Below are 12,438 nucleotides of genomic sequence, written 5' to 3' on the forward strand. Positions count from 1 at the left end.
CAACCTGTGGGAAATGATCCGTGGTGGAAAATAACCGTGGAAATGTGGTGCTGGGACATGTGGGAAAAATCCTGCAGAACAAGTCCAGGGAAAAGCAAACTTCCTTCCCAGGGAATGGATTCCAATGGGGAACTGGGGAGAGGGATTCAATTTCTTTTAAATTCCAGGGAATTCCCATTTTTAGTCCAAAGTCCTGAATGTTTCCACAAGGCTTTGAGGATATTTAAAGAAAAAAAAAAGGATAAAATCACCTGGAGGAGCCCGAAGATCCTGCTTTTTTCCAGCTTTTCCAAATCCTCATGGCTTAGGAGGGGTGAGGGAGGTTTGCTGGAATTTCATCCCCAATTCCTTTGGCACTTGGTGTGGATCAACATTCCACAAATAAATATCCCAGTTTATTTCCTTGGAACAACTGGACACGGAGTTTTCATTTCTCCTGGGAAGGGAATTGAGGAAAATCCAGAGATCTTTGGTAAAAAGCAGGAAAAATCCTCTCCCTGCTCCAAGATCCAGCATCGCCCATTCCATGCGTTCAGCCGGAGGATTCTGTGGAATTCTGGCATTCCATCCCCTTTGGAATGCAGTTTTCCCAAAATTCCCGGCACTGGAGAGGACGGGAGGATTTCAGTTCAAAAGTTGAATGACCTGGAATAATCCTGGGATGATTCCCGATGTTTTTCCGGGCTCTCCAATCCCAGCTGGATTCCTCCCCGGTCACAGCAGCTCCCAAAGTAAATAAACTCTGGAATTATCAGCAATGATCTCCAAAGGAATTCGATTTCCCAGGAATATTTTTATTATTAAGCAGAATAAAATCAGTGATTTATATTAATTTAAAAAAACCTTTGGTAAAACAATTCCAGTGCTTATAAATATCCTGAAAATCCCGCTCAGCGTTCCCAAGGATTGATTTATCCCATATTTAACCCGTTCATCCCAGATTTTATTGTGATATCCCAAATTCCAGCAGCTCCCAAAGTGCAGCAGTCAGACCTCGGCAAAGGCAATTAAAGGAAATTGATGGAAGACCCGTGGGATTATCCAGGAAAATATTCCCAAAGAACAAAGCGTGTGCCATGTTCCTGCAGGGAAATCCAAGAGGAAAACCTGGATCTTGGAAAAGCCTGGAGCTCCAGGCTCCTCCTGCAAAATCCAGGAGCAGCAGGGAAGGAAAACAAGGAACAGCAGAGGGAAAATCCTGGGAATTCTTTAAAATTCCAGGCTGCTTTTAACCCTTGAGCTGTCCCAAATCCTGCTTTTCTCCCGGCATCCCCCCGTGGATCCCAATCCCAAAACATTCAAAACCTTTCCCTAAAGGATGCGGGATCCCGGGAGGTTGGGGTGTGGAGCTCTCCCGACTCCCACCCCAAATCCCAGGATCCAGGATGGAATTCCTCAATTCCTTAATTCCATCTCCCCCCCCACCCCGTGGAAACTTGGAATTCCCACAGCAGTGAACTTCTCAGGATTTCCTGGAATGAGACCCTGGCAGGGCTTTCCTGCAGGAACATCCCACTGGGGCTCTCTCCTGGAATCCCTTTTCTTGGATAAAGAGTGGAGCCGGTGGGAATTAAACTGGGAGGGAAACTCCAGTCCCTCCATCCCACCTTCCCAGGCACTTGGGCTGAGTGCAAGGCTTGGAATTCCAGAGGATTTCCACATCCCAGGGGAAATGGGGAATTAGGGAGTGCTTGGCTTCACCAAGAATCTCCCAGCTGGCGATGCCAACATTCCCTGGATTATTTTCCAAGGCAGACCTGAGGGATCCTGGATTCTATGGGAAGCAGGAGCGCTTCCCTCCCTTTTCAGGGATGAAATCCTGATTGTTTGACGCTTTCCCTGTGGATAACAACAGTATGGGAAACATTTCCCAGCCCATCCACGGATAAAACCGGTGCAGTTTTCCCTTGGGAAATTCCCAAAGAAATATTTCCAGACTATCCAATTGCCCCATGGACACCTCTGGAATGGGACTGCTCCTGGAAATCCGAGGCAATCCCTGATTTAGTGGGATTTTTCCCGGGAAGGAGGCTCCGGGCGGAGGCGGCGGAAGCAGACCCCGAGGATGGCCAGGCTGGCGGCCGCCCCCATTCCCAGGGATCCGAAGGTTTCCAGGGAAGAGGGAAGCGGGAGGCGGCCCCGCCGCTCCGCCATGTCCATGGAGACGGCTTCCAGCTGGAAGAGCGTTCCCAGGATCCCGCAGATGTGGAAAACCTGGTGGCTGTGCCCTGCAACAGAAACCTCTCTGAGAATTCCATGGAAATTCCATGGAAATTCCAGGGGTGTTCGGCTGGGCCAGGTGGATTCCACGTCCCCAGAATGCTCCAGGGGCTTGGAGAGCTCTGGGATAGTGGGAGGTGGCCCTGCCCATCCAAAACATCCCGGAATTCCAGGATTCCAGGACTGACTCATGCTCAGCACGCTCCGTATTTGTGGGAATATTTATCCCACAAATTCCTGCTCCTGATTGCTGGAGTTTTATCATTATACAAAATCCTATTCCCATTTCCTAGGGTTTTATCCTCCGTGTAATTCCTATTCCCAACATCTTTGGCTCCGAGGAATTTATTCCCTGGATTCCATGGGGTTTATTCCCGGCATTCCCTGGGTTCACCCCTGGGACCCCATGGGGTTATTCCTGGCATTCCCCTGGGGTCATTCCTGGCATTCCCTGGGTTAATTCCCAGCATTCCTGGGGTTCATTCCCAGCATTCCGGGGTTCATTCCCAGGGTTTATTCCTGGCATTCCCAGCAATGCTCACCGATGAAGTCGAAGCTCCCCGGCGCCAGGCGCTCGGGCAGGCGGGAGGTGAAGCTCAGGAAGGTGAGGAGGGCGCAGAGGCTGTGCCGGGAATGCAGCGGGAGCGAGGCCTCGGAGCAGCTCCGGGACAGCTGCCGGCAAAAACGGGAGCCATCCATCCATCCATCCATGGTTCCGTCCATCCATCCATCCATCCATCCATCCATCCATCCATCCATGGCTCCATCCATCCATCCATCCATCCATCCATCCATCCATCCCTCCATCCATCCATCCATCCCTCCCTCCATCCATCCCAAAGGAGCCATTCCCAGTTCCCCACTCCCCTCAGCCCCACTCCAACCCTGCTTCCCAGAAAAAAAGCGGGATTGATCCATCAATCCCAAGGAGCCATTCCCAGTTCCCCACTCCCATCACCTTCATTCCTGCCGGCCCAAATTCCCACCCTGCTCCAGTTCAATCCCTGGAAAAGTTTAATCCCTCCCAGCTTCCCAAGGCAGGAATTTTCCAGCCCTTTGAAGCGGGAGGAATTCGCCGGCAATGAGAGCAGGAAAAAATATCCCAGGGCCTTTTCCTGCCGGAGTTTGTTTGCCTTTCAAACCCCGAGCTGGGCCTGTTTTCCCAAAGAATTCCAGGCAGCTGAAATTTCCCAGGATTTTGTGGGATACACACCCTGTAGAAAACTGGGATGCTGTCGAAAATGTAGGGATACACGAAGGCCAAAGTTCGGAAAGCTTTGCTCAGGTGGGGCCGCTCCGCCTCCAGAAACCTGGGAAACACCGGGAATTCTGTGTGGGATACACTGGGATACACAGGGAATTCCACATGGGATACACAGGGAATTCCACACGGGATACACAGGGAATTCCACATGAGATATACCAGGAAACACTGGGAATTCCTCATGGGATACACTGGGAAACACAGGGAATTCCACACGGAATACACAGGGAATTCCACATGGAATATACAGGGAAGTCCACATGGGATATACCAGTAAACACCGGTAATTCCACATGCGATACACAGGGAAACACAGGGAATTCCACACGGGATATCCCAGGGAACACCAGGAATTCTACATGGGATACACAGGGAATTCCACAGCTTCTCCAGGATGGCAGAGTCTGGGATAGCTTCTCTGGGATAACGAACCTGGATCATCTCCAAGTTTCCCTCCCAATCCAAACCATTCCAGGATTCCACAAATCCCCTTTGGAACTTCCCAAAAATTGAAGCTCCTCCAGTTGCTCCACGTTTTCATCGGCAAATTCTCCTCATTTCCCAACAGAAAAATTCCCTCTCTCCCCTTCCCCGCCTCCCATCTGGCCCAGCCCGTGAGCAAACCCCTCATCCCAAATTCCCGCTGGATCCTACCTGGAATAGCAGGACAGGCCAGTGCTGAGCACGGAGTTGAGCACGGCCACGGGAACGTAGAAATCATGGAATGTGCTCCCGACCCATTCCAGAGGGAAGACATAGGCGGAATAGGCCAGCGCCGAGCCTGGAAGCACAGCGGGGCTGTCAGCTCCAAATCCTGGAATTCCCTGGAATTCCCCTGGAATTCCTCCTCCTCCTGGGCTCAGCTCTGAGCTCCGGGTTGGAACATTGGGAAGGGCCGGGAATCTCCGGAACAGGCAGCATTCCAGAGGGCTGCGGGAATGTCCTGGAATTGCCTTGTGCTCCCAGTGAGGCTCCTCCAGCCGGGTGGGATTTTTCCTCATTCCCATTATTCCAAATCCCAGGCCTGTCCCAAATTATTTATGGCCGGAGCTGCTCCAGGCCATTCCCGAGCTCTGGAGTGCAGGGATGAGGAGAAGGAAGAGCAGGAATTTCCCCCAAACCTCAAACCTCCCCTCTGGATGTGGCGTCCCATAAATCCAGGCTAAATTCCCAAAATCCCGTAAATCTGGCCTATCCCAGCTCCTCCTGACCTCCCAAATTCCCGAAATCTCATCAATCTCCCCCAGATTTCCCAAATCCCACAAACCCCCCAGCATTCCCCAAATCCCATAAACTCCCCAGAATTCCTCAAATCCCATCAATCCCCCGTCATCTCCCAAATCCCATCAATCCCCTCATAATCCCCACATCACATAAATCCCCCTGGAACTCCCAAATCCCACAAACCCCCTGGCATCCCCCAAATCCCACAAACCCCCCCAGAATTCCCAAATCCCACGAATCTCCCTGGATTTCCCGCATCCCGCAATCCCTCGGAACTCCCAAATCCCACCAACCCCCCCCATCATCCCCAGATCCCATAAACTCCCCCATAATCCCCACATCCCCCAAAACCCCCGGCATTCCCCGAATCCCATCAATCCCCCCGGAATTCCTGAAATCCCACAAACCCCCCGTAACTCCCAAATTCTATCAATCCCCCCCCAACCCCAGATTTCCACGCATCCCATCAATCCCCCCATAATCCCCACATCCCATAAACCACCTGTAATTCCCAAATCCCACAAACCCCCAGGAATTCCCAAATCCCCCCCCCCCCCCCGGCATTCCCAGATCCCACAAACCCCCAGGAATTCCCCAGATCCCACAAACCCCCGGAATTGCCAAATCCTACAAATCCCCCCAATAATCCCCACATCCCACGAACCCCCTGTAATTCCCAAATCCCATAAACACCCAATAATTCCCACATCCCACAAACCCCCCCAATAATCCCCACATCCCACGATCCCCCCGTGATCCCCAGACCCCAGGAACCCCCTGTAATCCCCGTATCCCGTGGCGCTGACCCAGCCCGTAGATGCTGAGCGCGGCGTAGTCGCAGCAGAACGCGCGGTGCCGCCCGCGCCCGCCCAGCGCGCCCAGGGCGTGCGCGGCGCTCGAGGCCAGCGGGTACAGCGCGCACGTGCCCAGGTAGGCCAGGAACGGCCCCGCCCCGGCCTCCGAGCAGGAACCGCCCAGCCGGGACAGGAGCAGCCACAGGAAATACCTGGGGAAGGAGCCGGGGGGGAGAGGGGTCAGTGCCGGGCATGGTGGGCACTCGGAGGGTGTGCCCAGGTATGCCCAGGTGTGCCCAGGGGTGTCCAGGGGTGTGCCAGGTGTGCCCAGGTGTGTGCCAGGGGCTGAGGGCACCCACCAGGTGTGCCCAGATGTTAAGGAGCACTCACCAGAGGTGCCCAGGGATGACCAGGGGTGCCCAGGAGTGCCAGGTGTTAAGGGTTACCCACCAGATGAGCCCAGGTGTGCCCAGGGGCTGAGGGCACCCACCAGGTGTGCCCAGGTGTTAAGAGGCACCCCCAGGGATGCCCAGGTGTGCACAGGTGTGCCCAGGTGTTAAGAGGCACCCCCAGGTGTGCCCAGGTGTTGAGGGGCACCCCCAGGTGTGCCCAGCTGTGCCGGGGCCGCGGGCACTCACCCGGCGGGCACCAGGTGTGTCCAGATGTTGAGGGTCTCGTTGTTCATCCCAAAGAGGCTGAGCAGGCACTCGCAGGCTGAGCTCCGGGGAGGGCGGTACCCGGAGAGGATTCCCGGCTCCCGGTAACTCTGGGAATAACGGGAATAATGGCGATGATGGGAATGATGGGAATGGAAATGGGAATCATGGGAATCATGGGAATCATGGGAATCATGGGAATCATGGGAATCATGGGAATCATGGGAATGGGGTTGGGAACAGGGAATGGGAACACGGACAGGGATGGGAATGGGAATAATGGGAATGGAAATTGGGGGGGGGATGGGAATGGGAATGGAAATGGGAACAGGCACAGGGACGGGAATGGGAATATTGGGAATGGGAATGGGAATTGGAATTGGGGGTAGGAATGGAAATGGGAATGGGGACAGGAATGGGAAATGGGAATGGAAAAGGATGGGGAGCATTCCCAAAATTCTGGAGTCAGGACACAGCTGTGCCACCCTTGGGGTGACCCCGCTGCTGTTCCCGTGTGTCACATCCCAAATCCCGCTGATCCCGGGATCAGGGAGGGAATTCCCGCTGACCTCGGGCACCTGGTGGGCGCGGAGCAGCCGGGCCGTGGGGCCCGGCATGGCCGGCTCCGGATGGAATTCCCGGGATTTTCCAGCTCAGCTTCCACAGGACGGCGCCTCAAAGCCCTCCCGGCCGCATCCCGCAGGAATGGCGCTGCTCCCGTGGCGATTCCGGGATCAGGGTGGCCTGGAGGGGATGAGAATTCCTGGGATGCAGCACGGGGTCCAATCCCAAATCCCAAATCCCACAGGGAATTGTATCCCAGCGGGATGGGGAGCTGGGATCCCAAGGGAGCAGTGAGACAAGGCTGATCCCACTTTCCAGAGAGACGGGAATTCCGACAGATCCAGAGGGATGTGGGATCACCTCAGGATCACCTCAGGATCCCAGGATGCAGGATCCCAGGAAGTGGAGGAACACGGGATCCCAGCTGGATCCCCTTTCCCAGTCCCATGGAATATCCTGGCTCCGGCTCTTACCCGATCCTGGCGCTGGCACTCTGGGAAATCAAGGGAAAACTCCGTGATCCCTCCTTCCCTCCCACCCAGAGCAGGAAAAGAGGGAAGGGAGCTCCTGCTCCAGGTGCTGCCTCAGCTCAATCCCACCAGGATCCAGAAGAATCCAAAGCTCTGGATTCCCAAGATCCCGAGAGCTCCCGGAGCCTCTGCAGCACCCTGGGCTGCCATTCCAGCTGCTCCAGCCATCCCAGATTCCCAGCGGGATCCAGCCCTCGGGTGTGCCACAGAGCCATTCCCAAAGAACCCCTTTTCCCAGCCCCTGGAATTGAGGGATTCCCTCCCACCCCGGCCCTACCTCTGCCAGCTCCGGGGTGAGGCAGCTCCAGGAAAAGCCCCGGGACACCGGGAACGGCTGGAGAGGGAGGGAAAAATTAATGAGGCAGGAGAGCAATGAACCAACAAAACCCCGCTGGAAACGCCTCTGGTTAAAGATTAGATGGGAATGGGGAATGGGGAATGGGGAATCAGGAATGAGGAATGGGGAATGGGGAATCAGGAATGAGGAATTGGGAATCGAGTGCTTCCCGGGGCTCTGGAAGTAGTGAGGTGCTGCCTCAAAGCTCCACAGAGCCTGCAGCCCCTGGATCCCACAGAATTCCTGTGGTTTTCCATGGTGGAAACAGGACCTGAATCCAGAGAAGGCTCCAGGGAGAGCTCAGGGCCTGAAGGGGCTCCAGGAGAGCTGGAGAGGGGCTGGGGACAAGGGAGGCAGGGACAGGACACAGGGAATGGCTCCCAGTGCCAGAGGGCAGGGATGGATGGGACATTGGGAATTGGGAATTCCTGGCTGGGAGGGTGGGGAGAGGCAGGGATGGAATTCCCAGAGCAGCCATGGCTGCCCCTGGATCCCTGGCAGTGCCCAAGGCCAGGCTGGAATCTGTTCATGGAAGTGTCCCTGCGATGGCCGGGCTGGAATGAGATGAGTTTTAAGGCCCTTCTGACCTGGAATTCTGGGATTCTCAGAGGACAAAGGAATGAGCCCTTCCAGAGGCTTGGGCTTTTCCAGAGGCTCCTCTCAGGTGCAGGATCCCATTCTGCCCAGAGCCCCTGGATAGGATCCCTGAGCTGGGAGCACCTGGATCCATCCCAACCCAGCCATTCCTGTGCAGGGATCCCTTCCCTGTTCCCTGTTCCTGTTCCCTGTCCCCATTCCCTATTCCTTGTTCCCTGTCCCTATTCCCTATTCCCTCTCTCCATTCCCTGTTCCCATTCCCTATTCCTTGTTCCCTGTCCCTATTCCCTGTTCCCTGTCCCCATTTCCCTGTTCCCATTCCCTGTTCCCTGTGGGAAGCAGGAGGAGGCTCCAGGCCCGGCCTCAGGCAGGAATTTGTGGTTTGGGAGCACAACGAGGGCAGCGAGCACAGTGAGTCACTGGGGCCGGGCACACCCTGCGGGCCGGGCCGGGCCGGGCCTGCTTCCTCCTGCTCCTCCTCCTCCTCCTCCTCCTCCTATTCGGGCTCATTCCCGGGAATGGGAATGGGAATGGGGACATGGCGGGGCTGTGACCCCTGCGAGTCACCTCTGCCAGCGCTGCGGCTTCGCTCAGGTGGCTGCCACAGCTCCTCTTCCTCCTCCTCCTCTTCCTCCTTCCTCCTTCTCTTCTTCCTCGTCCTCTTCTTCTTCCTCCTCCTCCTTAATTTCCTCCTCCTCCTCCTCTGCCTCCCCCGGTTCCCTGCAGTCCCACCCGACCCCTCTCGGGGCTGTCCCAGCCCTGCAGCCGCAGCTCCGGCCCGGGAGCTCCTGGGGAATGTCCCCCCCTGGCACCGATGTCCCCACCCGGCACCGCCGCCATGCCAGGAGCCCGGCCCTGTCACCTTGTCACCGTCCTCTGCCCATGGCACAGCTCCCATGGCACATTTTCCTTTCCTTTCCTTTTTCCTTTCCTTTTTCTTTCCTTTCCTTTCCTTTTTCCTTTCCTTTCCTCTCCTCATCCCTCCCCACACCACACACTCCCATACGGAATCTCCTTTCCCTATGGAGCATCCCTATCCCTCCCCATGGCAGATCCCACCCCCTGGCACATCCCTCGCTCCGTGCCAGCTCCAGCGGAGCTTTTCCACGGGCCGGGAATATTCGGGAATTCCCGAGCGGCCCCGTTCGCGTTTCCAGCGGCGCCGGGGGCAGCGGGAGCAGCGCTGGAAAACTCCGGGAGCGGCGCGGGCCGTGCCAGGAGCGCTCCCGGCGGGACAACGGCGGCTTTGTGGGAGTTGCTGTTGTTGTTGTTGTTGCCGCTGGAATTCGCCGGGATCCGCCGGGAGCAGCAGCTTTTCCATGCCAGAAATCCGCCGATCCCACCCGTCCTTCCCGCGGGATCCCAAACCCCATCCCGCTCCCGAGTGAAACTTCCCGGGAATTCCGCGATCGCCCGCGCCGGGAGCCGTGGGAGGGCCGGGAATGCTCCCGCTGCCCCGGCGCTTTTCCCATTCCCATTCCCGAACTTCCCGGGAGCCGACCCTCGGGATCAGCGGGAAAAGCTGGGAATGCCGAACAGGGGGACAAGCCGGGACTTACGGGCGCTGCTCGGAGCCGCCGCTGGATGCGGCGTTTTCCAGCGCTGCCTCCGAATCCCGGGATTACTCACTGGGAACAAACACTGCCCACATGGAATTCCCGGCCGGGCGGGCGCGGCTTTTCCAGAGGCACGATCCCGCCGGGAAGCGCGCCCAGGGATGGTCCCAGAGCCGGCAATTCCCAGGCTGTGGGAGAGGATGAACCCCGGCTCGTCCACGGAAAAAGTTCCCAGATAAACCCGGAAATCGGCGCGGCCAAACGCGGCCGGGATCGGAGCCAGCGACGAGGAAGTGGAAAAAAAGCAGGAAAAAAAAAAAAAAATCAATTCCCAGCCCTGCCGAGCATCTCCCGCTCCCGGCGCCTCTGGAAAACTCCCGGAGGAACCCGGCAATTCCAGCCCTCCCGCGGCTCCTCATTCCCGGATTATTCATTCCCAGCTGGACGGGAATGAATCCCAGCCCGGTGAGTTTCCCCTTCTGCTTCCCAAAAATCCGCTGCTTTTCCTGCAGTGTTCCACTGCGAACGGCTTTCCCAACGTTCGGAGAGTGGGAGATCCCAGCGGGATGGAGAGGGATGAGCGGGCTCAGTTAATTATTAATTATTATTAATTATTATCCCTCAGTTTTCCAGAAATTGGGAGAAAGAGGAGCCGGGCAGGGCTGGTGAATTCCCAGCTCTATCCCGAACTTCAATCCCACAGGAAAGTCCTGGGAATTCCTGGGAATTAACCCCTTCCTGCCAGCACTGGGACACAGCTTTTCCCTGGACACAGCTTCCCGGTGCTCTGGAATTCCATTCCCACCTTCGGGGATGCTCCAAGGCTCTTTTCAATCCCAACGTGCCAAGGAGTGGGAATCACTTGGGAGAATCCCAGAATATTTTGGGTGGGATGGGCAGGGACACCTTTCCCAATCCCAGGGTGCTCCAACCCAGCCTTGGACATTGCTGGGATCCAGGGGCAGCCACATCTTCTCTGGGAATTCCTTCCCAGCTGGGAATTCCTTCCCAAGATCCACTTTTCCAGCCATTCCCTGTGTCCTGCCCCTCCCTCCCTGATCCAAATCCCTCTCCAGCTCTCCCTGGATTCCCGGAAGGGGCTCTGGGATTCCCTGGAGCTGCATTTCCCCATTCCCAACATTGGGGTATTTTTAGTGACCGCTCGATTAAAATCCTCATTTAACAATTCCCAAAAGATTCCAAACAAGCTGGAATAATTCCCAGCAGGAATCCACCGCTTGTGCTCCTTCCCTCAATCACCAAACCCTTAATTAATGTGAAAAATCCACATTTTCCCACTTTTCCAGAAGAAAACCTCCTTAAAACCACGACACCTCAAAGCCACCACCGCAGGGAAAAAAACTTGGAATACATCTGGAAAATAAAATACTTGGAAAATCCCCGAATAAGGAAGACATCCCAAGGTTTTGGTTTGTTTTTTTTTTTTTCTTAAGATAAAAAAATTTATTTCCCAGTCTTAGAAAGCTTTCCAAGCATTCCCAATGTCCCATAGAAACGTAGGAGAACCTCTTCCCGCCAAAAATTCCGGAGGGGCGGAATACAAAACTATCCTGTGCACATTGTGCTTAAAGGAGCGCCCTGCCCGGAGCATCCTGTAAACAAATTATTGCATATTTTCCATCGGGATCCTCGGGAAAATCCCGGGAAATCCAACAAAATCCCAGCCAAGCCACGCCTGGGGAGGAGGAGAACGGGAATGAGCGGCTTCCAGGGAATGCCCGGATTCCAGGGAATGGCAGATCCCAGGGAATGCCTGGATTCCAGGGAATGCCAGATTCCAGGGAATGCCCGGATCCCAGGGAATGCCTGGATTCCAGGGAATGCCGGATTCCAGGGAATGCCCGGATCCCAGGGAATGCCGGATTCCAGGGAATGCCCAGATCCCAGGGAATGCCCGGATTCCAGGGAATGCTAGATTCCAGGGAATGCCGGATTCCAGGGAATGCCCGGATCCCAGGGAATGCCTGGATTCCAGGGAATGCCGGATCCCAGGGAATGCCTGGATTCCAGGGAATGCCCAGATTCCAGGGAATGCCAGATTCCAGGGAATGCCCGGATCCCAGGGAATGCCAGATTCCAGGGAATGCCTGGATTCCAGGGAATGCCGGATTCCAGGGAATGCCCGGATTCCAGGAAATGCTGGATTCTAGGGAATGCCGGATTCCAGGGAATGCCCGGATTCTGGGGGGGGTTGTGCTTGTGCTGCTGGGGTGGGGGAGCCACGGAGAGGGGATCCCATGGGAAGAGCCAACGGATCTCCGGGTGAAAATCTGGGATTGAAGCTGATCCAGGTCCCAAAGATCTCTGGGGGCTTGAAGGTGGAAATGAACAAAGAAATCCTAAACTGGAATGAATTCCAAGAAGTTCTGGGGATTGGCTCCATGGCCAAGGGTCCTCTTCCAATGCACAACGGAATTTAAGGAGTATCAGGAATTCCCCATGGATTCTCCATGGAATTGCAGCCTCTGGTGGGGATTCCTGGAAGCTCCACCTGTGCTAAGGCCACCAGAAGGTGATGGAAGGACAGGAGGGGCAACCTTGGAATGCTCCATCCCAAACTTCCAGCGGCATCCATGGAGAAAGGATCCCATGGGAAGAGCCCATGGATCTCCACAGGAAAATCTGGGATCAAAGCTGATCTTGGTCCCAAAGATCTTTGGGAGCTTGAAGATGGA

General features: G+C 55.7%; 1 protein-coding gene across 1 annotated transcript; it reads right to left on the bottom strand.

Annotated features, from left to right (window-relative positions):
- Positions 1–773: 773 nt before the first annotated feature.
- On the bottom strand, positions 774–9,878 carry PAQR5 (progestin and adipoQ receptor family member 5). Its single transcript, XM_071441112.1, has 9 exons — positions 9,746–9,878; positions 7,530–7,586; positions 6,728–6,902; positions 6,141–6,268; positions 5,515–5,714; positions 4,139–4,265; positions 3,434–3,530; positions 2,763–2,892; positions 774–2,228 (listed from the first exon to the last, which is right to left on the bottom strand). Exons 3-9 carry the CDS (start codon positions 6,773–6,775, stop codon positions 2,005–2,007), a joined length of 954 nt encoding a protein of 317 aa, XP_071297213.1. The 5' UTR covers positions 6,776–6,902; positions 7,530–7,586; positions 9,746–9,878; the 3' UTR covers positions 774–2,004.
- Positions 9,879–12,438: the final 2,560 nt, after the last annotated feature.

The sequence above is a fragment of the Agelaius tricolor genome, unplaced genomic scaffold (assembly GCF_023055355.1).
Source record: "Agelaius tricolor isolate 1412-34295 unplaced genomic scaffold, bAgeTri1.0.p SCAF_16, whole genome shotgun sequence".
In the NCBI taxonomy this organism is placed as follows: domain Eukaryota; kingdom Metazoa; phylum Chordata; class Aves; order Passeriformes; family Icteridae; genus Agelaius; species Agelaius tricolor.

Excerpts from the sequence above, each read along its gene's own strand:
- PAQR5 (XM_071441112.1), bottom strand. The coding sequence starts at position 6,775 with ATGCCGGGCCCCACGGCCCGGCTGCTCCGCGCCCACCAGGTGCCCGAG. Across the intron at positions 6,269-6,727 it reads GCGCCCACCAGGTGCCCGAG|AGTTACCGGGAGCCGGGAAT; the intron begins GTCAGCGGGAAT and ends CGTTATTCCCAG. Across the intron at positions 2,893-3,433 it reads GCATCCCAGTTTTCTACAGG|CTGTCCCGGAGCTGCTCCGA; the intron begins GTGTGTATCCCA and ends TTTTGCCGGCAG.